This window comes from Orbicella faveolata, unplaced genomic scaffold (assembly GCF_042242905.1).
Source record: "Orbicella faveolata isolate gen_17 unplaced genomic scaffold, um_ofav_v1 contig_34, whole genome shotgun sequence".
Classification (NCBI taxonomy): Eukaryota; Metazoa; Cnidaria; class Anthozoa; order Scleractinia; family Merulinidae; genus Orbicella; species Orbicella faveolata.
The window spans coordinates 23,314,022-23,335,971 of NW_028301563.1; the positions used below are offsets into that span (position 1 = coordinate 23,314,022).

General features: G+C 39.9%; 2 protein-coding genes across 2 annotated transcripts; one reads left to right on the top strand and one right to left on the bottom strand.

Moving 5' to 3' along the window:
* Positions 1–1,093: 1,093 nt before the first annotated feature.
* Positions 1,094–4,717, bottom strand: LOC149105336 (melatonin receptor type 1A-like). Its single transcript, XM_089271301.1, has one exon. It carries the CDS (start codon positions 3,880–3,882, stop codon positions 2,896–2,898), a length of 987 nt encoding a protein of 328 aa, XP_089127427.1. The 5' UTR covers positions 3,883–4,717; the 3' UTR covers positions 1,094–2,895.
* A 12,685-nt stretch (positions 4,718–17,402) lies between these two features.
* Positions 17,403–19,436, top strand: LOC110043576 (neuropeptide Y receptor type 1-like). Its single transcript, XM_020749048.2, has one exon. It carries the CDS (start codon positions 17,460–17,462, stop codon positions 18,522–18,524), a length of 1,065 nt encoding a protein of 354 aa, XP_020604707.2. The 5' UTR covers positions 17,403–17,459; the 3' UTR covers positions 18,525–19,436.
* The last annotated feature ends 2,514 nt before the right edge of the window (positions 19,437–21,950 follow it).

The following is a 21,950-nucleotide window of genomic DNA, read 5'->3' on the forward strand; positions in this document are numbered from 1 at the left end:
CCGCAGTGTAAAAGGATATTAATATTAAATCTGTCTATGCTTTACTGATCTAAGTAGCAGCATTTTTGTGAAACCAGGAGTAATTATTGCATGAGGTCGATAATATTATCATGATTTGACAGAGGTGAACAGCGTGTTCTTGGCTGCACAAGCGAAGACAAAGAAAAAGAAAAGATCCCAGAAACGTGGGTAAAAAAGGTATCACAATATTACGCAACAATTTATAGATTCGTTGAACGGAAACGGCCCCTGAAGCGCGTCTCAACCGGCCTAAACTAACCTCTGGTGAACGACTAGTTAATCAACGACTGATTAACGGTGTATACAAAACCCTCTCAAAACGTGATCCGTAGCGCGGATCATTTACTGCTGCATTTTTATCGTGCTTATTTATTTATTTATTTATTTATTTATTTATTTATTTATATGCTAGGATAAGTATTATTTTTTTAAAAAATCAAAATGTTACACAAGTGTCATGTTACACCCTACCTTCCCATGTAACGGCCACTTCTCAACTGTGCATGCCACTTTCCTTTGTCCCAAAGGTGGCTTTTGAGGAGAGATTGCACTGTAAGAGCTTGTCTTTACCACTTTTCTTTTTGCTATTTGGCTGCCTTGGCATTTGACAATAATGAAAGGTAAACTGTTTGATAAACTGTTTCGTAAATAAACCCACTTTCGCAGGAATATGCAATCAGTAGGCGCAAATGACACAGACGCATTTATAGTTTCTAAAATAAAAAAATCGAAATTGAAAGCTGATATTAATTACAATGTACAGCTTGTTCTGTCTCCCTGATTTTGCACCCTACCATAAATTTTACAGGCAGCCTATGGATTGACTACATATTCCTTTATAATGCTGTTTTCAGTCGCAATATGTGTTCCTTAGCTTAGCGTAAATTGATATTCTGGTTGTGCTTAGAACCATTCATCTCCTGTTAACGGAAATTACAATGCATTTAAAGTAGTGTTTGGTCTGGTAAGGTTACTGCACGCTTCCAACGTATATAAATGTTTGTTGAGACAACGATAAAACAGTTTATGGAATATCGTGACTCCTCCACGTCTCAGGGATTTTTTATTACTATTTCTTTTTTTTTTTTTTATCATTATTATCTTTTGTCTTTGCTTATTCAGCCAAGAACAGACAGCTCACCAGCGTAAATCACAATCAGACCTTATCAGCTTCATCCAGTGATTGCTCCTAATTTCACAGAATACTGCTATTTATCTTGCAATTATTGAAATTACTTTCTATTTTCGTATGTGTGTGTCAGTTTTTTATTGCTTTTTCTCTCGTGATTTTTATTTTATATTGCTGTAAATGAGGTTTGGCCCAGACCAAAGTCTGTTCATGTTCCGATTCACGCTTAGCAAACATATAGTCGATTCCCTGGCATTAAATGATCTGAGATCATTAGCAGTTGTGGTGAGTTTAAATTTACATGAAAACAAAGACCACAAAATAAGGAAGGAAATGGTAACCTCCTAACCGCCGAAAAGGAAACACCGTTCGTGGCTAAGGCTCGTGTAAATTGTCTTTCATTGTCTTTTCGTATAAATAATCCTAAAATTAGGAAATGACTTCGCTTTCATTTTGTTTGAAATTTTACACATGCCAATCTACCATCGTCACAATTCTATGGCACTTATAAGACAATTACTTTATCTCGCTAAAAAAAAAAAAGATGCCGAAGCGCTCTAAATTAAAATCAGGAACACTCGGACTTGTACGAGGAATTCTTTGTATAGTGGTGAATGGGAAGTTACAAATTACTACATGGTCTAGATAAAGTAGCACTCAAATTCGCAAATTTCAGAAGCTATATAATTTCTTATTACATGTTAAATACTTAAACGTACGAAGTAGCTATAATTAGGATTTCGGTCCAAAACCAAGGACACGTACCTTGCACGTGTGCGAAAGTGAATGAAAACATGTCAACCAGCACTGCCTTGCAGGCATTATATTATACACGTATTGGTTAGCATATCAGGAGTCAATTTATTTTAATTCAAGGAGTATTTCAACTAAGAATACTTCCTATTCAAGAAGCAACTGAATAGCCAGTTACAGAAACGGTGGCATAAAACTCTCTTCCAAATATTCGAGTTTCCGTATTTGCTGAATGCTCCTGTGAACGTGCTTGATTAATTTAATTTTGCTCCTTGGACATCGATCGTTGAAATGTGTAGACGTTTTTATACTGGCTGATTAATTTTCTACCTTTCTGGACCTGGCTAGAAAATGTGTGAAAATGTAAGAAAGGTAAAAACGTAGTCCACAATATAGCTAAACGATCTAACAACATGATAATGATCAAGACAATGAATTCAAAGTTCTTCATGGTGGGGCGTCTGACGTTTTACATATTGACAGCTTATTGAACGCAGTTTAACCTACCACTTGAACTTATTTGAAACGAAATGTTCCTTTCTCATGTCAGTCGTAGGATATTATCCCTAAACAATTAATTCAATGTAATTAACAAGACTTTGTTATTAACGATAGAATGGTGGTATCATCAGTTTTGATAAGTTTATGGCTGAAAAATGGAGCTGAGTTTATAGGAAACACAGGTGAAAGAAACAGGGGAAAGAAGCTGCGAGTTTAGTTATTTATTTATGTACTCCGCTATCCTATAGAGAGAGGAAAACACGATAAAAGAGCGGTAAAATAAATAAATTATTACAAATTATTCGATATGTCTCTCGTTATATCTATTATTAGTTTCTTATGTATAGATACTATCTTTTTTGAACAACCGCGTGATTCCTAACACGCACAACAACTTTAAAACTAGCCTCACGCACTCTCACTCACTCATTGGCGGACTACAAGATAAGCTTCTCCCAGTCCACCAGCCAAGAAATGACTCCGAGTCATGGCTAGATAGCTTGTTCAGCATGTACTTTATTTCGGCGTAAACTTGATCTTGGAAGAACTCTTGTAACTTCTTTGGCAAATGGTCTGGATAAAACGCCGTATGTGATGGGATGAAGAACAGGAACAACAAACCAAAGAAACGTGGAAGCCAGTTGAATCTGGCGTGGAGAACTAGCTGACTCTGTTGGGAATTCCAACATCTTGATTATTATAGCAGGCAGCCATAGAAGCAGAACTTCCGTTATTAGAGCTAATAAAATTTGATTCGTTTTTCTTTCTTCTGCAATGGCTTTCAAGTCGATCTTACTTCTTCTTTTACCTCTATTGAACAGAGCAGATGAACGAATGAAGGCTTCGTGTCTTCTGATAGCACACATTGCGACCATGGAAATAACTGTCAGTGTCAAATAGAATGCTAATGTTATCACAGTATTAGTTATGTTTACGGTTTGGTTTTGCTTGCTCGATGGCATGGAACAGAGTGATCTTTGTGGATGAAATTCAAACGTTGCTGTGCAAAAGGTCATAGGAACAATCAACACCACGACAACAAGTACCCAGATTGTTATAATCATTCCAAAGGATCGATTAAGTGAAAACCATTTGCTGTAGGAAGGCAAATTGGTGACTCTAAAACACCGGGTCGCCACCAGGATTGTCAGGGTCTGTAACGATACCCAAGTTAAAACGAAGAATACGAATCCTTGAATGTCGCAAGAAACGTTTCCAAAGGGCCACCTCCCTGCCAGCAGAGCGCCAGCAGTAAATGGCATGACAAGGCAAGCAGCAAACAGATAACACATAGCCAGGGACAAAATAAATAGGTTCGTCGTCGTGTGGAAACGAGGTTTGTTTAAAATAACGACGCACATCAAAAAGTTGGCTGTTAATGCAATGACGTTCATTAGCAACATCATCCCTCCTTCGGTGGCCAAAATCCATGTATCTCTTGGATTTGATAGCATCGAGTCGTCAGATCGGTTTTGCATTTTTCAGGATTATTTTCTTAAAGTGTATTCGAAGCTGTGAACTGAATGGAACTGCAGTAAGGTGGATTGTCGGTAAGAGCAGCTGTCGATGTATTTCAGCACACAATAGTTATTTAGCCCGGACATCCGCCAGGGCCATTAACCCTCCCTTTCCTCTACGAATGCCCACCTGTCACTCTCTATGTTAATGTTATTTCACCTTCCTTTTTGGGGTGCTCACTGTATTTAGCTTGTTTCTGACGCTACGTTTGCAGCAAAAATGCTTTTATTATCTAATCAAACATATCTGGCTCGGGGTCGCCCCTAAAGCAGATATATATATAAGTGATTCTTGATTCTTCGCCACTGTTTTGTTGTTGAACTGCTGGTATTTTGGTCTATAGGATGACAGTTCACATTTCCGAATGCATTAAATATAACTTTATGAATTATGCTTGGGAATAGGTAAGAAATTAAGAGTCTTTAAGGGAACTTTTAATACATTGACAACGAGTGTCAATATTGTCTACGGCAGAGCTAACGTCATTATTAGTTCCACTGTAGACTTGAAAGACCGCGAACATCTGTCAGAGAACAAGCTTCACTCCTATTACTAATCGATGTCAACGGAGTGTATTTCCATTGTACAATGTAAATACCTTTTCTGCAGTTGGTAACGGCCTTGCTGTTGAATCATATGGGGCATGGAGGTTTTGACGTATGATTCGTGGCCATTCGACTACAGGGAACGCTAGAAGAACCCATCGGACAGTTGTTAAGGGTTAAACGATATATTCCATTCCCATTAAAAGGCTTATTACTAGTAGCGTGCATAAGAAAGTCCAAACAGTTCTATTATTTGGTGAAGGTCAAATGTTTGATCAAGATTTGTCTCAATCCAATCTCTCTCGTTCCACATGAGTAATATTGGAAATATTGTCAATATAATTAAGATCAAAGGCTTAACTTGGATTTGCGTCACTCAATAACTCTCGATTGAAGTGTTACTAAGTGCAGCACCTTGAGCAAGGGAGAAAAAAATCGAGACTCACGCTAACTAACTTCCAAAGAAAAGTAAGAATTTAGAATACGTAAAACAGAAATTGGCCAACAAATAGAAAAAAAAAATCAAATTTAGGTCATCGCAAGATTCTAATAGTACTGGATGTAGCTCCCACAGATTTGACATGCATGTAGGTTTATAAATACGGTATAACCCTGCAAATACACCCATCTTTCGGCGTTTCAGGGACCTAAAGTGGGATGGAGTAATGAGAAGCGGGCTGTACGTATTAACAGGTTAATCTATGGCAAGTAACTCAGTCCACGAAAAGAAAGTAGCCCGACATGGGCCAGGCCTGAATTGTATATAAAACGTATTTTACGCTATGCTACAAATAACATGCTTTCCAATATCGCTTCTGTTTATTTCAGTTATTTTTTAAACCTGTTTTCATCATTTTGTACTGATCAAGTAAACTGTACTGTGTTACGTTGTTATATACACAATGACGTTCCTATTGCACCCCGGACGTCGTGAATATGGTTGCGTGTCGTATATCGCCTACCCAGTTTCAATGTTCTCCCGCGCTTAAAACACATTATGAATTATTTTCGTGGAAAAAAAGTAGTGAAATAATAAAAGAGATCGACGCTACGTAATTGCCGATAGTAACTTCTCAGAAGGTAGTTACTTCAAAGGGAATAAAAAGCCTTGGCTAATTTGACTTGATCGAAATTCAGTACATACTGCATGAGTGAAACATATAGAACCAGGAGCCATAATCGGGGACGGAGACTGTAAGTCTTGGGATCCGCGCGCACCTATAATATGGGGCAAGTTTTCTATTTTTAGAACAAATTGCGCCATCCTGACGTCATATATCCGCGCGGATCCACGCACATGTCAGGGGCTCTCGCGTGGATGTTGTCAATTTGCGTGATCAAATGGTGAGAGTTGCGAGATTCTCTTGCAGATTTTTCACAGCGATGACAAGGAATAAGGCAGGGAATAAGAACCAGGGCTCTTATATGTAGTCTTACGCTCTGAGCTAATGAAAAAGGTGAGTTTTTCAGGATCGAAAACATGACTTCAATTTCGCCCTGTGAATGAATATTATCTGCTCGCGCTGGTTGTACGCGTAATCATTTGCGTTTGTTCTGTAAAGAAAAGTTGTGTAAGAAAACTCTTTACTCTGGTATCGAGTTAATTTGTGAGTTTCCCAAACAATGCTTAGTCATAAACAAAACCTGTTTTGATAGTTTCTTATTGTTTCTGTTTGTTTGGCGAGTTTGCAAAAGTTTTTGAAAGGAAAGTCTGAGGCATACAAGTAGCTCATTTGCATAGTGCAGCGCGTGCACTTTCAAGTCCGAGTCTTTTGTTTTCAATTGTCAACAAATCTTGACAAAGATCTCTTTCGTTGTCTTTTGTGCCGAGATGCCGCAACAATTTTCACCAACGCCAAAAGCCTACTAACATCAAGTGTGTTTTTTTAACATAGTGAAATTTTACACTGCGAAAATAAAATAGACAAGGAGTTTTGACAACTCAACCAACAAAATCAAAATCGTTATTCGAGTTCATTAAAGAAAGCGTCATCGTAATTTTACCAATTATTTCTGTTCTATTCACATAATTATTTTCATCTAAGCTTTTAAAATGTTCTCAAACATCTATCAACGCTTAAACATATTTGAAAACTAGAGTTCGACGGACGTTTTCACACGAAAGTGGGGAAGTCCAAACTGTCATGTTTGACTGACTGTACAAAACACGAATTTTCACTTATTGGGCCTTGATAAAACATCAAGCATTGCTTAACATTCAGGCGAAACTCAAACTTGCCATTATTATTATTATTTTTTTGCTTTTCGGCCTAGATAGACTGGCGAAAACCTCGCTAGCGTGTGGCAAGAGGAGGGAAACTTTACAGTCGTGAAACGCTGCTATATCCAAATATATCTAAATAGTTTCTTGCTGTGCTTTGGAAAAGCTGTTAATCGTCAACATATGTGAAACTTTGAGTGGAGTAATGTAGAGCTCTTGTAAAGGAAGCAGCGGAACACGACTTGGTCATTGATATAAAGCGGCACATAACTAAATTTAACACTGTCTTACTTCACTCAAACTGGTGCAGCTTACGACCAAAATACTGAAGTAAAATTGCAACAGACATGAACGTATTGAGTTGTGGGCAAAAAGTATCAAACATTTCGGAATTTCGGACGCCATTTCCCCGCGCTACATCCGCAAAAGTCCTCGCAGCATGCACGCGCGTGTGTCGCACGGGATGGCGCAATTTGTTCTAAAAATAGAAAAATTGTCCCATATCATAGGGACAGCCCCAATCATGAAATGGCGCGCACTTACGGTCTCCGTCCCCGATTATGGCTCCTGATAGAGCTTATTTAGGTCGTATTAACTTTGAGCCTGTTCTGTCTGCTCTGATGTCGGGAAGAAACCAATAAGTCGCGGGGAAAATAATTTCCCTGAGAAAGGAGGGTTACATGCATGTATTGCGCGAATATTTTATAACATGGTCAGTTATTATTAGGTTTAACCTAGTGCTCAACGACTCAAGTACAAGGTCCACTTGTGGTTTTCGATGTGTTTAACTACGAAGCGCACATGAACAAATTCACGAGATGTATGGCAGACAATAAAAAAAATCCTTTTTGTTTTATCGTGAATGAAAATCAAACGTGTCTGCGAAACATTAATGTACTTCAGACGCCAGAGCGTTACGGAAAATCGATTTTATCAGGCAGGAAGACTTAGCTTGAGAGCAAGATACCCTTGATAAATAATACATATTTTGGCTCAGGTAGAATTTCTTATTTTCTACATTGAAAATCAGTTCATTGTCAGTTCAAGAATGGCATAGATTTTAGCGAAATGATAATAGCCTAGGCCGAGGCAGAAGGAGGCACAAGCCACAACGTTTACTGAATTCTGTTAGCCGATGAAACTTCAGTCAATTCCTTGAAAGGATTTATTCAGGAAAATATTCATATTCATCCTTCTGCGGGTGTGTCAGGAATTATTCTAGATAGTACTGCAACAAAGGCATTCTACCAAATGTCATGAGCCAATCATTAAAAAAAAAAAAAAAAATAGAAAGTATGGAGTTTAATATAGAATTAAAAAGACATGCACTTTATATTCACTCTTTTCAAGCATCCTTAGATAAGTAAACTTATAATACATAGATTTAGGCTAGCCTAAAAGTGTAGCTCCTGGGCCGGGTTGTTCAGAGCCCGATTAAGCTTACCCAGTAAAAGGTACAGTTTTGATTTGAGTTTCGTAACCTTGCGCTGAGGTTTACTGTATATTGTTTGGCTTTCTGTTCAGAGTTTTAATAATCACTATATACACAAAACAAAGCAGCAAAAAAACATTTGTATAGGAGAAAAAGTTATAAGTGGCAGTCCCGCTAAAAGCGGTCCACTCGACTTCGGGACCAAAAATAATTTCCCTTCATTTTTTGTCAGTGAAAAGAGTTTGAAACACATATACATAAAAGCAATTTATTATTTCCCAATTCCTTATTTTTGCTTTGCTACGAGCCAAAATTGAATTTTGGCCGAACTGAGGTTGTCGACCGTGATCAGAAAGGTAAAATTCACCGATTTTGTGAGGCGTGCCACGTCGCCTAAAATGCAGCTCACGGAATTTCGTTTTCATACGAATTTTAAGGTACATTCATTACTTTGACTGACGAAATATGGAAACTTTTCGAAAAATTCTAAGCTTACCAGCGAGACTGGAAGACACCCTACTCCGAGGCCTTGTTTACCTACTAAAATTTAGCTAAATTTGACGGGGAAAATCTCAAAAGTTGGGTCTAAATGAAGCCTAAAAAGCACATCACAGTAAATTTCATACCTTAAAAACCGTTGTATAAGTTCAAACCGGTGGGTATGTCCTTGGATTGCACGCGAGAACAGATTAAAATCTGCCACAGTTATTGTGTTTACATAGCCATCGCTCGTGTCAAAGCTCATTTGTATAACCCTAGCACTCGGTGAAAATACATCTTCTTCCGTTCAGGTTCGTTTGTTGACCTTCTGAGTAGTGGCAAAAAGCTTCCTTTAATGCTTATGTAAACTCTAGATCCAGTTTTGAGGTGAAGGTTGCGTTAAAGTTGATCAATTCTCAAGACTTGCGAGACTCCAAAAGTAAATAGTGGCGCCGGTCTGCAGAAATTAACCGTAGCCGTCGTCCTGACCCTTCAATAAATTCTGCCGCAGAGATAGCACTAGGTGAAGAAGATGAATCCTGTACTACTGCCAAGACTACTGCGAGCTTGAGGACTATATGCCCGAATTTGAAAAACAACAACAACGAACACTTGCCGGTTGCATCAATGGGAAATGAACCTGAATGAACACGACACGCTTGAATGGAACTATGTTTTGCGATGAATGATGGGCTTTACTTCTGTTCTATGCTTGATACTTGTCTTTTAGTATCTTGCAGAGCACATAAAGTAAACTTCGGGATCCGTTTATCGAGCCGTTTATACAAAGAAAGCTGCACCGGCTTCGTCAAAATGTCACACAAGTTGTATCGTGACTAATTACCCGGGAGAGGGATACTCCCTTATATAGGCTATGTAGGTATCTGTATGTGAGGCCCCAAAGGGTAGGGTTTTTCAGTCGTTTAGGTCATAAATAGGGTATCGATTTTGGCCATTTTGGTTATAAATTGGGTGTGGTTTTAGCACTCTAGTCTTGAATTGGGTATGTTTCTTAGCAGAAGCTACTTTTTCATCATTATCAATAGGACCTTCAACAAAAGCCCTTCATAACGTATGTTTAGGGCAACTGTGTCAGCCCCAGCGGTCATAAATAAGCGATCGGATTTTTAGTCAGGTCATAAATAGGGTAGCAAAAACGCAGATTTTGGTCATAAAGAGGGTAAGGGTTTTGGGAAGGGGGCCGCACACCCCCACTCAACTTTTATGGAAGTACCCCCCCCCCCCTGGGCCAATTAGCAGGGGCCGAGGGCAAATCCCCTACCCCGCGTGCCCCGATCATTAGATTTGGCAAGATTTTCTCATTTCAATATTGATAATGAAAAGCCACCGATTAATTTTTTGGACTAGTGCAATCTTTCCAGTATGACCGAGCGATGACAATCATTGCACCTTTTCAATTTTTTATCTACCTTTCCTCGGAAAATATAAGGAGTTGCTAATACATGAGGGCGGAGGAAGCAGACATTTACCTAAAACAGGAGCCATAATCGGGGACGGAGACCGTAAGCGCGCGCCATTTCTGGTATTGGGGTTGTCCCCATGATATGGGACAATAATTCTATTTTTAGAACAAATTGCGCCATCGCCTGCGACACACGCGCGTACATGCTGCGAGGATTTTTGCGGATGTCGCGCGGGGGAAACGGCGTCTGAAATTCCCGAAATTTTTCATGTTTTTGGCCCACAACTCAACGCGTTTACGTCCGTTGGAATTTTGCTTAAGAATTTTCGTCGTAAGCTGCTCCAGTTTGAGCGAAGTAAGACAGTGTCGAATTTAGGTATGTTCCGCTGTAAGCTTATATATATCGCCGACCAAGTTGTGTTCCGACGGATGCTTCTTTTACACGAGCTGTACATTACTACACTTTAAATTTCACATATGTTGAAGATTAACAGCTTTTCCACGACACAGCAAAAAACTAGCTGGATACATTTAGATATAGCAGAGCTTCAGGACTTCATAGTTTCCTAGCTTCTCTTGCCACACGCTTGCGAGGAATTTGTCAGTCTCTCGCGACCGACAAGTGAAACAAAACAATTGCTAGTTTGAGTTTCGCTTGAATTGTAATCAACGCTTGATGTTTCATCAAGGGCCAATAACTTTTATTTTACGTCCATAGATACTGCTCAGTTTTATTCGTGTAAAAATCCAGTAAATTCTCTGTTTTCGATGAATGAGAGCGCCCGCCGATGCGTGTTTTGTACAGTCAGTAAACATGACAAATTGTACTTCCGCCGCACTTTCGTGTGAAAGCGTACATCGAACTCAAACAATAGCTCTATAGTTTTTAAATATGTTTAAGATTGATAAATGTTTGAGAACACATTAAAAGCTAAGCTGAAAATATCTGAATAAAGCAGAAATAATCAGCAAAGTTACGATGACGCTTTCTTTAATCAACTTGGAATAACGGTTTCGATTTTAATAATAAAGTGTATTATCGTTTGTCTCACGATGTAGTCACTTGAGATGTAGATCGCGACGTTTCGACTGCTTACTGCTAGTCTTCTTCAGGCGATAAGGTCGACTGATTGCACGGTATCATTTATATCGCAAAGGTCGGCTGTGATTGGAGCATTCCGATCCTCCTATTGTTCCATTGTTCCGGCGAGTAGCTGTTCCCTCAGTGGTCCGCTGTTGTACCGTTCTCCTGTTGTTGTGTTTCTTGATCGTGGTTATCCATGCTTCAGGAATTTCAATTCCACTATCCCTGTTGATGTTGTTAGGGTGAAGTCTTATGTGAATAGTTTCCTTGACCCTACGTGTGTACCAGTGAGGATCTCGATCAATAAACTTTCGATTTTGTTGATCCAGTTATTAAAACTCCTTGTCTATTTTCATTTTCGCAGTGTAAAACGTCATTATGCTTATGTTGAAGAAACACACATGATATTAGTAGCCTTTTTTGTGTTCGTGAAATTTGTTACAGCATCTCAGCACAAAAGATAACGAAAGAAATCTTTGTCAAGATTTGTTGACAATTGAAAACACCGAACTTGGTGGACTTGAAAGTGCACGAGCTGCACTATGCAAATGAGCTAATTGTACGCGTCAGAGTTTCCTTTCAAAAACTTTTGCAAACTCACCAAACAAGCAGAAACAATAAGAAACCATCAAAACAAGTTTTGTTATGATTAAGCATTGTCTGAGAAACTCACAAATTAACTCGATACCAGAGTAGAGAGTTTTCTTGCTATATTCTTAAGTCAGAGCTGAACGCAAAAACATACGCGTAAGCTTACGACTAGCGTGAGCAGATCTTATTATTCATTCCCAGCGTGAGATTGAAGTCTTGTTTTCGACCTGAAAACCCACCTTTTCCCTTGGCTCAGAGCATAAAACTACATATAAGCGCCCTGGTTCGTATTCCCTGCCTTATTCCCTGCCACCGCTGAGAAAAATCTGCAAGACAATCTCGCAACTCTCACCATTTGATCAGGCAACGTGACAACATCCACGCGAGAGCCCCCGACATGTGCGTGAATCCGCACGGATATATGACGTCAGGATAGCGCAATTTGTTCTAAAAAAAGAAAAATTGTCCCATATCACAGGTGCGCGCGAATCCCGAGACTTACGGTCTCCGTCCCTGATTATGGCTCCTGCCTAAAATTCACTTTTACTTTCCCGTTATCAGCCGTTCGATTTTCATAGAAAACACAATGGAAGAAAATCAAAAGATGGGACCCCGAAACCTTCCAAAAAAAACGTCCATATCGAAGCGCGTGCAGATGTTGAGAGGCCGATTTCTCACTTTGTGTTTATAGGACTACTACCCTTCCCATTTGTTCTGACGACACCAGAATTATTGGCCATAAATATAGTTTGTCTTTGATTTCTCCGCCTTGCGAAACATATGGTTAAGTGATGGGACATGCACTCTTACTGGTATGGGACTCGAGCGTTGGTGCCCGGGAAGTACTCCCTTATATGGCCTATGTAGGTCTGGGCGGCCCCAAAGGGTCTGGTTTTTCAGCCGTTTTGGACATAAAAGGGGTATAATTATCGACCTCTTTCAACAGCAGCAGGGACGTCGGAGCCGGGGAAGCTGGGAGGGGGCTTTATCCACCCCAATTTCAAGCAAAAAAACTTGAAATATTAATTTTACAAATATTTCCAGACCCTCTACAAGTAAGCGCCTATGGCGCTCGCTTGTAACCGCCCCCCCCCCCCCCCACACCTCCCCCAATTCAAAATACGTTCCTCCATCCCTGAGCAGGGGCCCTTGAATTTAAACGATAAGCTGCGACAATAGGATTGAATATCACGATGCTCAAGGCTCATTATCAATATTGAAATGAGAAAATCTTGCCAAATCTAATGATCGGCGCGCGCGGGGTAGGGGATTTGCCCTCGCTCCCTGGTAATTGGCCCAGAGGGGGGGGGGGGGTATTTCCATAAAAGTTGAGTGGGGGTGTGCGGCCCCCTTCCCAAAACCCTTACCCTCTTTATGACCCAAAACTGCGTTTTTGCTACCCTATTTATGACCTGACTAAAACTTCGATAGCCTATTTATGACCGCTGGGGCTGACACAGTTGCCCTAAACATACGTTATGAAGGGCTTTTGTTGAAGGCCCTATTGATAATGATGAAAAAGTAGCTTCTGCTAAGAAACATACGCAATTCAAGACTACAGTGCTAAAACCACACCCAATTTATAACCAAAATGGCCAAAATCGATACCCTATTTATGACCCAAACGGCTGAGAAACCCTACCCTTTAGGGCCTCACATACAGAAAACTACATAGCCTATATAAGGGAGTATCCATCTCGCGGGTAATTAGTCACGTTACAACTTGTGTGACATTTTGACGAAGCCGGTGCAGCTTTCGTTGTATAAACGGCTCGATAGACGGATCCCGAAGTTTACTTTATGCGCTGTGCAAGATACTAAAAGACAAGTATCAAGCATAGAACAGAAGTAAAGCCCATCATTCATCGCAAAACATAGTTCTATTCAACCGTGTCGTGTTCATTCAGGTTCATTTCCCAGCGATGCAACCGGCAAGTGTTCGTTGTTGTTGTTTTTCAAATTCGGGCATATAGTCCTCAAGCTCGCAGTAGTCTTGGCAGTAGTACGGGGTTCAGTTGCCTTTAAACGGTAAATGAAAACTTACGATTTTCTTCTTCTCCTAGTGCTATCTCTGCGGCAGAATTTATTGAAGGGTCAGGACGACGGCTACGGTTAATTTCTGCAGACCGGCGCCACTATTTACTTTTGGAGTCTCGCAAGTCTTGAGAATTGATCAACTTTAACGCAACCTTCACCTCAAAACTGGGTCTAGAGTGTACATAAGCATTAAAGGAAGCTTTCTGCCACTACTCAGAAGGTCAACAAACGAACCTGAACGGAAGAAGATGTATTTTCACCGAGTGCTAGGGTTATACAAATGAGCTTTGACACGAGCGATGGCTATGTAAACACAATAACTGTGGCAGATTTTAATCTGTTCTCGCGTGCAATCCAAGGACATACCCACCGGTTTGAACTTATACAACGGTTTTTTAAGGTATGAAATTTACTGTGATGTGCTTTTTAGGCTTCATTTAGACCCAACTTTTGAGATTTTCCCCGTCAAATTTAGCTAAATTTTAGTAGGTGATCAAGGCCTCGGAGTAGGGTGTCTTCCAGCCTCGTTGGTAAGCTTAGAATTTTTCGAAAAGTTTCCATATTTCGTCAGTCAAAGTAATGAATGTACCTTAAAGTTCGTGTGAAAACGAAATTCCGTGAGCTGCATTTTAGGCGACGTAGCACGCGTCACAAAATCGGTGAATTTTACCTTTCTGATCACGGTCGACAACCTTAGTTCGGCCAAAATTCAATTTTGGCTCGTAGCAAAGCAAAAATAAGGAATTGGAAAATAATAAATTGTTTTTATATATATGTGTCAAACCCTTTTCACTGACAAAAAATGAAGGAAAATTATTTTTGGTCCCGAAGTCAAGTGGACCGCTTTTAGCGGGACTGTCACATAATTCGGTTCACTTTTAATCCTCGGTTAGCGTTAACCGGCTTCCGAACAATGCTGCCCAGTTTTCAACAAGTTAATCTGACGTGAACCCGCGATCCGATCAAAAACCAGCACTTGGTCAACGCCCAACTTCAAAAAACACGTGACGTCGATGAGCTGTAAACTTGAGCCCGCGATATGGTCATGTGATACTGGTCAGTGATACCTTGTTTTTACAGGTGTCAGTTGATCATAACATGGTGTCCAATATCAAAGAAGTACACGGTAAGCCAAGGCTGCATTTCTCTCTATTTGGAGTATGGCCGCCATGTTGCGCGACCGTCGTCGTCGTCGTGCACGCGCCCATGAGCAATACCGCTAGCCATGATAACCATGAGAAAATCAACTCATTGCTTTCCTTCTCTTTCCTATATGAGTACGGGGCTCCGCTTAGCGGCCCTTCAAGCCGCCGGAGCTCCGGTATAAAACAAACGAAAAAAACAAAAATGTCAGCACCTTTGATGAGTGAACCTATGCAGGCAACTACTGTAACAAGTAGACGCTCTAAGAGTGTTTACTCGGGCTTCACACCGCAATATCAATTCGCGCTTTACGAAAACGCTTATTAGACACAATAAAAACAAATCAAAGAATCAGGAAATTTTAGCGCAAGAGTTCCACTTAGATATTTACCATTCAAGTTGCTTGGTTGGGTATCCTCGTAATCCAATCGCAATGTTGTGAGTTTAAACCATTCTGGTTCAAAAATGAAGCGCAGCTATCCACGCATGTACGGAAAACTTGTTTGCAAAGAATTTTCCAGGTCTTTTTACAACTTATGGCGATTACATTGTACATGTTAGCGGAAATTGTAGGAAGTTCGTTTACTGGTCGTGGCCATCCGAGTAAATTGTGCAGCTGAACATATTTGTCGTGTCGCGATTTTTAAAACCTTTTCAAGGCTCATATCTCCTTTGGAGAGCGAATAGATAAACTCCTTCGCGAAAACAACAGCCCTATGAGAAGCCGCAAATTGCATTGAACTTAATTTGCATAAACTTTCAAGTTGTGTTTTTTGAGAATAACTTCCGAGAATTTGCGACCCTTAACGCAGTTTATGGTGAAATAAAGGCAGGGGTATTTTTAAAAAGGAACTCATTTATAAGGGGAGATGCGGCATTCTGTTTTGCTATTTAATTTGGTTTCATACTCGTCTAGTTCATGTCACGCAACACGATTTTCTTAAGCAGTCAGACACAGTTTCCTAAAAGAATTGGCGATTGCTAACACTGCTAAATATATTTGAACTACTAGTGAAAGAAATTTGGCTAAACTATCGTCAATGCAGATTTTCCTTAGGACTTGGCAAGAACATTGGTTCGTCAATAATCACGCACAATTTCCCGCACAATAAATATTTTAATTTTCCCGCACAATTTCCCTCCAAAATCACACGTTATGCTTTTTTCCCCTGCACCCTACCAGAAAGCCAACTAACTTGGAGGTAAGATATTTAATTCAAGTTACCGAAAGTCTTACCTTTATAAATTTGGAGATCGACATATTCCGCGCGGTACAAGAAACAAGTCGCATGTTTTTAATGAGCTACCAGTCCAAAAAAAGACAAAAAAAAGTGTTTAAAAGCTCTATCTTAGCAATTATAAAATGCAGTTTCTTTTGAATCACATGGTGTGGTTTGTGCAACGCAGGTAGTGCATCTTGGTCCAGTTTCCTGAAGAAGGATTCTGACTTAAACACTGTACCGCAATAAAATAAACATTCTACACTGCGTGCATGTGCAGCGCTTATATTTTGGCACCATATTTACAGAAGAAACTTGAAGGAGGCAAAACATAAAAGAAAACATAAACTCATATTTAATTAGGGTCCATCAGGTTGAGACAAAACCGTTCAAGAGAATTGTGGCCTTAGCCAACTCTATGAACCAAACACCCGACTGAAATCGTTTTTATTGAAATTAAAGAATGCCATTTTGAATTCATGCCAAATTAACAGCGGTCATAACAAAATGAAAAATATGAAGAAGCATTGATATGTCAGTTGGTTGGCGTTTTTCGAAAGTCATTGAGAATAACTAAATTATGGTCACAACTTTTTATGTTTCCTGTTGCAAAAGCTTTTAGTCTATTAGTTACAAAAAGGAATGGAACACAATCATTTGGAAAGACAACAGGATTTAGGAAAATATCAAGAGTTCCGAAAAACGACATTAATTTTAATGTAATTTATTTATTTTTGGCCAATCACTCGGCAGTTTAGCCAGATAAAATTTCGTTGCTCGCTGCGGCTGTTTTTTTCTTTCCACAGTAATTATATATAATTGTAATGTAAAAGTACTGTTTTACACAGTGGCGTATTGAAAAGGGGAAAGCATTTAAGGCTGCCGCTTTTATTTTTTTTCGCGTGGATCTCTACATGTGACGTCATTTACATATATTATTTAAAAAGCAAGGCGAATAACAATCAGAAACGGTTTACTCTCGCTCCTTGTTCTTCCTTGGATTTAGATGCGTATTCAGTGATCTGTTGAACGGAAAGTTAACTGAAAGAGTACCGCCTAGTCAGTACCACATAGTTGCTTTTTTAAAGAAAAGAAAGAAAAAGTACAAGCTCTCCCTTCTTTGTCAATGGTCAACCAATTATGTGAAATCTCTATGTAAACAACTGTTAGCCTGTTTAAACATTTATTGTAAAACTCAGTGCTTTCTTCCAATCCAAAGAAACAGAAGCGGATGCCAGCTGTCTCCATCAAATAACAGTGGTAGTCCAAAAACTTCATCTGTTTCGGAGTATATATGTTTAAGCTACAAACGTAAATATCCCAGGTTGATTCAACTGAATCCATCGTTTGAAGGTAAGAAAATGGACAAGGAGAATTTATCTAGGCTCCTAAATGATTTACAAACCAGAAGCAAGGTAACCGTGGCGTTTGAATCATGTTTTATGGTGCTCGTTATCATCACAGCGTTTTGTGGCAATCTACTCATTATTGCCGCGGTATTCAAGAATTCAGGGCTTCGCACCGTTACTAACATGTTCTTGGTGGGTTTAACCATAGCAGACGTGTTAACCGCCTCATTGGTTATGCCATTCACAGCCTCAATATTTGTACACGGCAATTGGATTTTCAGTGAGACCACTTGCATATTCCAAGGAGTTTTCATCCTTTGCGTTATTTGGATTTCACTCCACATGGTCACCTTGATGGCTATTAACCGCTACTTTTGCGTCATAAGACCACGTTTATATAAGAAATATTTCACCAAAAGGTCCACAGCGGCCATGATTTCAGTGGTCAGCATCGTCCCCTTTATTCTGACCATTTCGCCTTATTTGAGCGGACTGGTGACTTACATCTTCCGACCGGGAAAAGCCTCTTGTTTCATGACTTTCGATCCAGACCGCAGACTTGGAAAGATTGCTTATACCTTTTTCCTTCTGATCATTTACACCATTCTGCCGATGGCTTTCATTGCGGTGTGCTATTACAAACTCTTTTGCACTGTCAAGCAACACGCAAAAGCTACAAAAAACACAATCCGCTCACGCCAATCTGAAGGTTGGAGCTCTGAAGAAATGCGAATGACAAAGATGCTTCTTGTTCTTGTAGTTGGATTTGTTTTCTGCTGGGTTCCCGTCATTACGGTGGATTTTCTTAATGCGATAATGGGTACAGGAAGCCTGCCACGAGCTGCATATGTTACCTACATTTTATTTGCATATTTCAGCAGTTGTATCAATCCAATTGTATGCTTGACGCTCAACGGGAAAATTCGCCGAGAAGCTAAGAAACTGGTTTGCTTTAGAAGGCTACGTCAGGTGGGCGATGCTGAACAAACGATCGAAACAAACTTGGACTTGACAATACTTCGTGTTAAGCAAACACCCCACCAAGACAGAGCAGCTGGTGAAGTTTCAGAAAATTAATCCGTGGACAGTTTCAAGGCGCAAGTGCACGGTAATACCGATAGAGAGAAAGGAATAAGCCTTATAAGAACTTTATAAGCATAAAAAAAACTTCAAAACCCTTTAAACTTAGTCCTTTCTCCTATCGTCATAGCTTAGGTTTATCAGAAAACGGGAAAAAAATAATTTTCGACTAGGTTATAAAGAGTGTTCAAAATAATGACATGAAATTATATCTTGGTGACTTCAGCTTATAATCAAAAATATATAAATGAAACCGTACCTTGCCTATAGAATTGTGGAACTTTTCCGTAGTTGTTTGTTTGTTCAGTTGCCACCTCCATTACGATACATGCTAGGTAATTTTCTTTTGAATTCTTATTTCTTTGGCCCGTGGCAGTTTTCGAATTTTATGGTGCAACTTATCAAGATTAGCATAGAATTATCAGCTTGGGATATTAATCACAATGAAGAATTAACACAAACTCACATCAGCTGGACATCTGCTTTTAATTTGTTTTCGTGTTCAGCCTGTTTGAGTGAAATATCAATGAGGAGAAGAACAATAGGGTTTTCAAATTATGAATTAACAGCCCTGGATGTTTGTCAAGATGAAGCTCCTATTTACGTACTAATCAGTGATGCTCTTTACATGTAGATATCAAATCTTTGTTAATGATATTGACCTCTTGGATAAGCGATTCAGTTTCTGATAGAGCTACAGATATATTAGTTCTGGATGTTGAAAGTTCATACCACGAATAAATGTCCCAAGGAACTTGATCCCGAAGTAATAAACACTTTTCGTGCGACGAGGGCTTAAAACATGGCCAGAAATTCCGGACATCGCAACGGCGCACGCGCGAGGTTACTTGACAATATGGCCGCCAAACACTCAAAGGAAATGTACGGCAGAAATAAAACAAAATAAAATAGAGTACGTTCTGGCTTACCGGGAACAAGTGCCGCGATCCGGTAGAGTTCTTGAAAGTTTCCTCGGCTATTCTGATAAGTTGGTTTTCATCAACAAATGTTACTGGCCCTGCTTTTCATCGATGTTTATTTTCGAAGCTTGGCCCATACAATGCTCTACAAAACAGAGGCTTGAAATCCCATTTTTGCGTCCCAAGAAGATTTTGATCCTCTGTAGCAGACAACATAATCGGGATATCCCAAGTGCCGCGACCGCTTAAAGAAAAGCACCGTATGATGTACTATTTGACCAATTTTCCGCGGCGATGCTGATTTCTTCGCTCTGCTTTTTGGTTTTAAAAAGCTTGCAAAATGACGGAAAGGAAGCTCGTAAACAGCCACGCTAAAACCCCCAAATCCGCTCTCTTTGCACGGCGATATCTCGGCTGCAAAGGGTCCGATTTTGCTCCAAAAGACATCGTTTGAAAGGCAATTTTCTCTAGTTTTTACTCTTATGCAATTACTTCGGTCAGCAGTTATTTATATGCCCAACAGCATCTTTTTGTACAACAACTTTAATTTTTCTGTAATGTCGTTGAGCCCGAAGTACGCCGTACTGAACAGCGGTATCCACCACTAAAATGTGTACCAGACGTATGCCGCACGAAAATTAACAGACTCGATGTCCGGAATTTCTGGCCATGCTCAAAACTTGACCAGGAGTGTTTTGGCTCATTAGCGCATTTGCCACCCAGAAATGTTGCAGTTTTTGAAAGCCAATATCTCTTTTAACATTACACCCAAAGCGCTTAAACATTTACTATGAACTGAGTTTCACGACTCTTTGATTGCTTGAAGTGAATGCATACCTAACCTGCGGTGGAGTCACGACGCCTTCTCCACTCAAAGTCGTATCCTAATGAAGCAAAATGTAAATAATGAATCGCCCACTAAGACGAGATGTAGAACATCATTTTAACATACATCGGAGAGACTGGAAGGTGCCTACGGGAACGTTTCAGCGAGCACCTCCGCAGTGTTCGAAACCGATCTCGCGGGTTTCCCCGTAGCTGAACATTTCAACTCCGCCTCCCACTCTCTGGATGACGTCATGGTCTGTGGCTTGAAACAGTGCCCTGGCAGCAACATCAGTCGCAAGCAGCATGAAATGAAATTAATTTTCAAACTGAGCACGCTTATACCCAATGGATTGAACGTTAACTTTAATATCTTGTGACTGTATTTCTAGCACGTATTACACATACGCGCGGTTTTCTTATGTCGCAGCACGCCTTTGTTTACTTTGTAAATCGTGCGCGCGTTTTGCGTGCGTGCGTACTCGTGCAGTTTTTTGTATGGCGTGGCTCGATCATTCACCTACTGAAGAAGGGCCAAGCCCGAAACGTTTAGTTTACAAGCAGCGAGTTGACACTTTTAAGAGCCTTTTGAGCCTCGTGTTTAATGATCTTAGACTCTCCGGATAATAAGAGAACAATAGACTACGCATGCTTACGATCTTACATCCGACAGAATTTGGATTTTCCCACTATTGACAAGAATAGGCTGATGCCTCGCTAAAGTTCGCCAGCAGCAAAAGCATTTGAGACCGTTGTTGTCTTGTTTGGTGTATACATGTAGGTCGGTTGTGAAAAACACGCACACAAAAAAACTGTTTACAAAGAAAAGTGCGATATAAATATCGTGACAATGGTTAGAAAATTGTTGGGAGTGTAGCTGAATGTCGTGTGTCGTGTCGTAGTTTTTGGTTTGGGTCGTGGGTGTTGATGCAGGTAAAATAAATCAAATTGGCTTTGAGCCAATGAAACCCAAACATGAATTATGAAAGAGTTTTTGAACCGAATTCGTTTTAATCCACTGGTGGGTATAGAACTTTACGCTTTAGCCTGCCACGGTGTAGGTCAATAACCCAGCGGGCGAATCAGTAGATACGTAAATTATACCATGGAGCAGTAAAATGAACTAAAGTTGATTTGGCGCAGTTGGCACGCTAACGTTTCTGAATCAAGAGGTGTCGGTTGCGAGTCCTAGACAGCATAGCAAGTCGTCATTTCCCCCCGCCCTGTTTCTCTCTCTCTCTCTCTCTCTCTCTCTCTCTCTCTCTCTCTCTCTCTCTCTCTCTCTCTCTCTCTCTCTCTCTCTCTCTGTCTCTCTGTCTCTCTGTCTCTGTCTCTCTCTGTCTCTCTGTCTCTCTCTCTCTCTCTCTTTCTTTCTTTCTCTCTTTCTTTCTTTCTCTCTTTCTTTCTCTCTGTCTTTCTTTCTCTCTTTCTTTCTCTCTTTCTTTCTCTATTTCTTTCTTTCTCTCTTTCTTTCTTTCTCTCTTTCTTTCTCTATTTCTTTCTTTCTCTCTTTCTTTCTCTCTTTCTTTCTTTCTTTCTTTCTTCTTTCTTTCTTTTTTCTTTTTTTTCTTTCTTTCTTTCTTTCTGTCTTATTAATTAATTAATTAATTAATTGATTTATTGATTGATTGATTTATTGATTTAGCTACGTGAGCTCAACTGGTAGAGCACTGTGCCT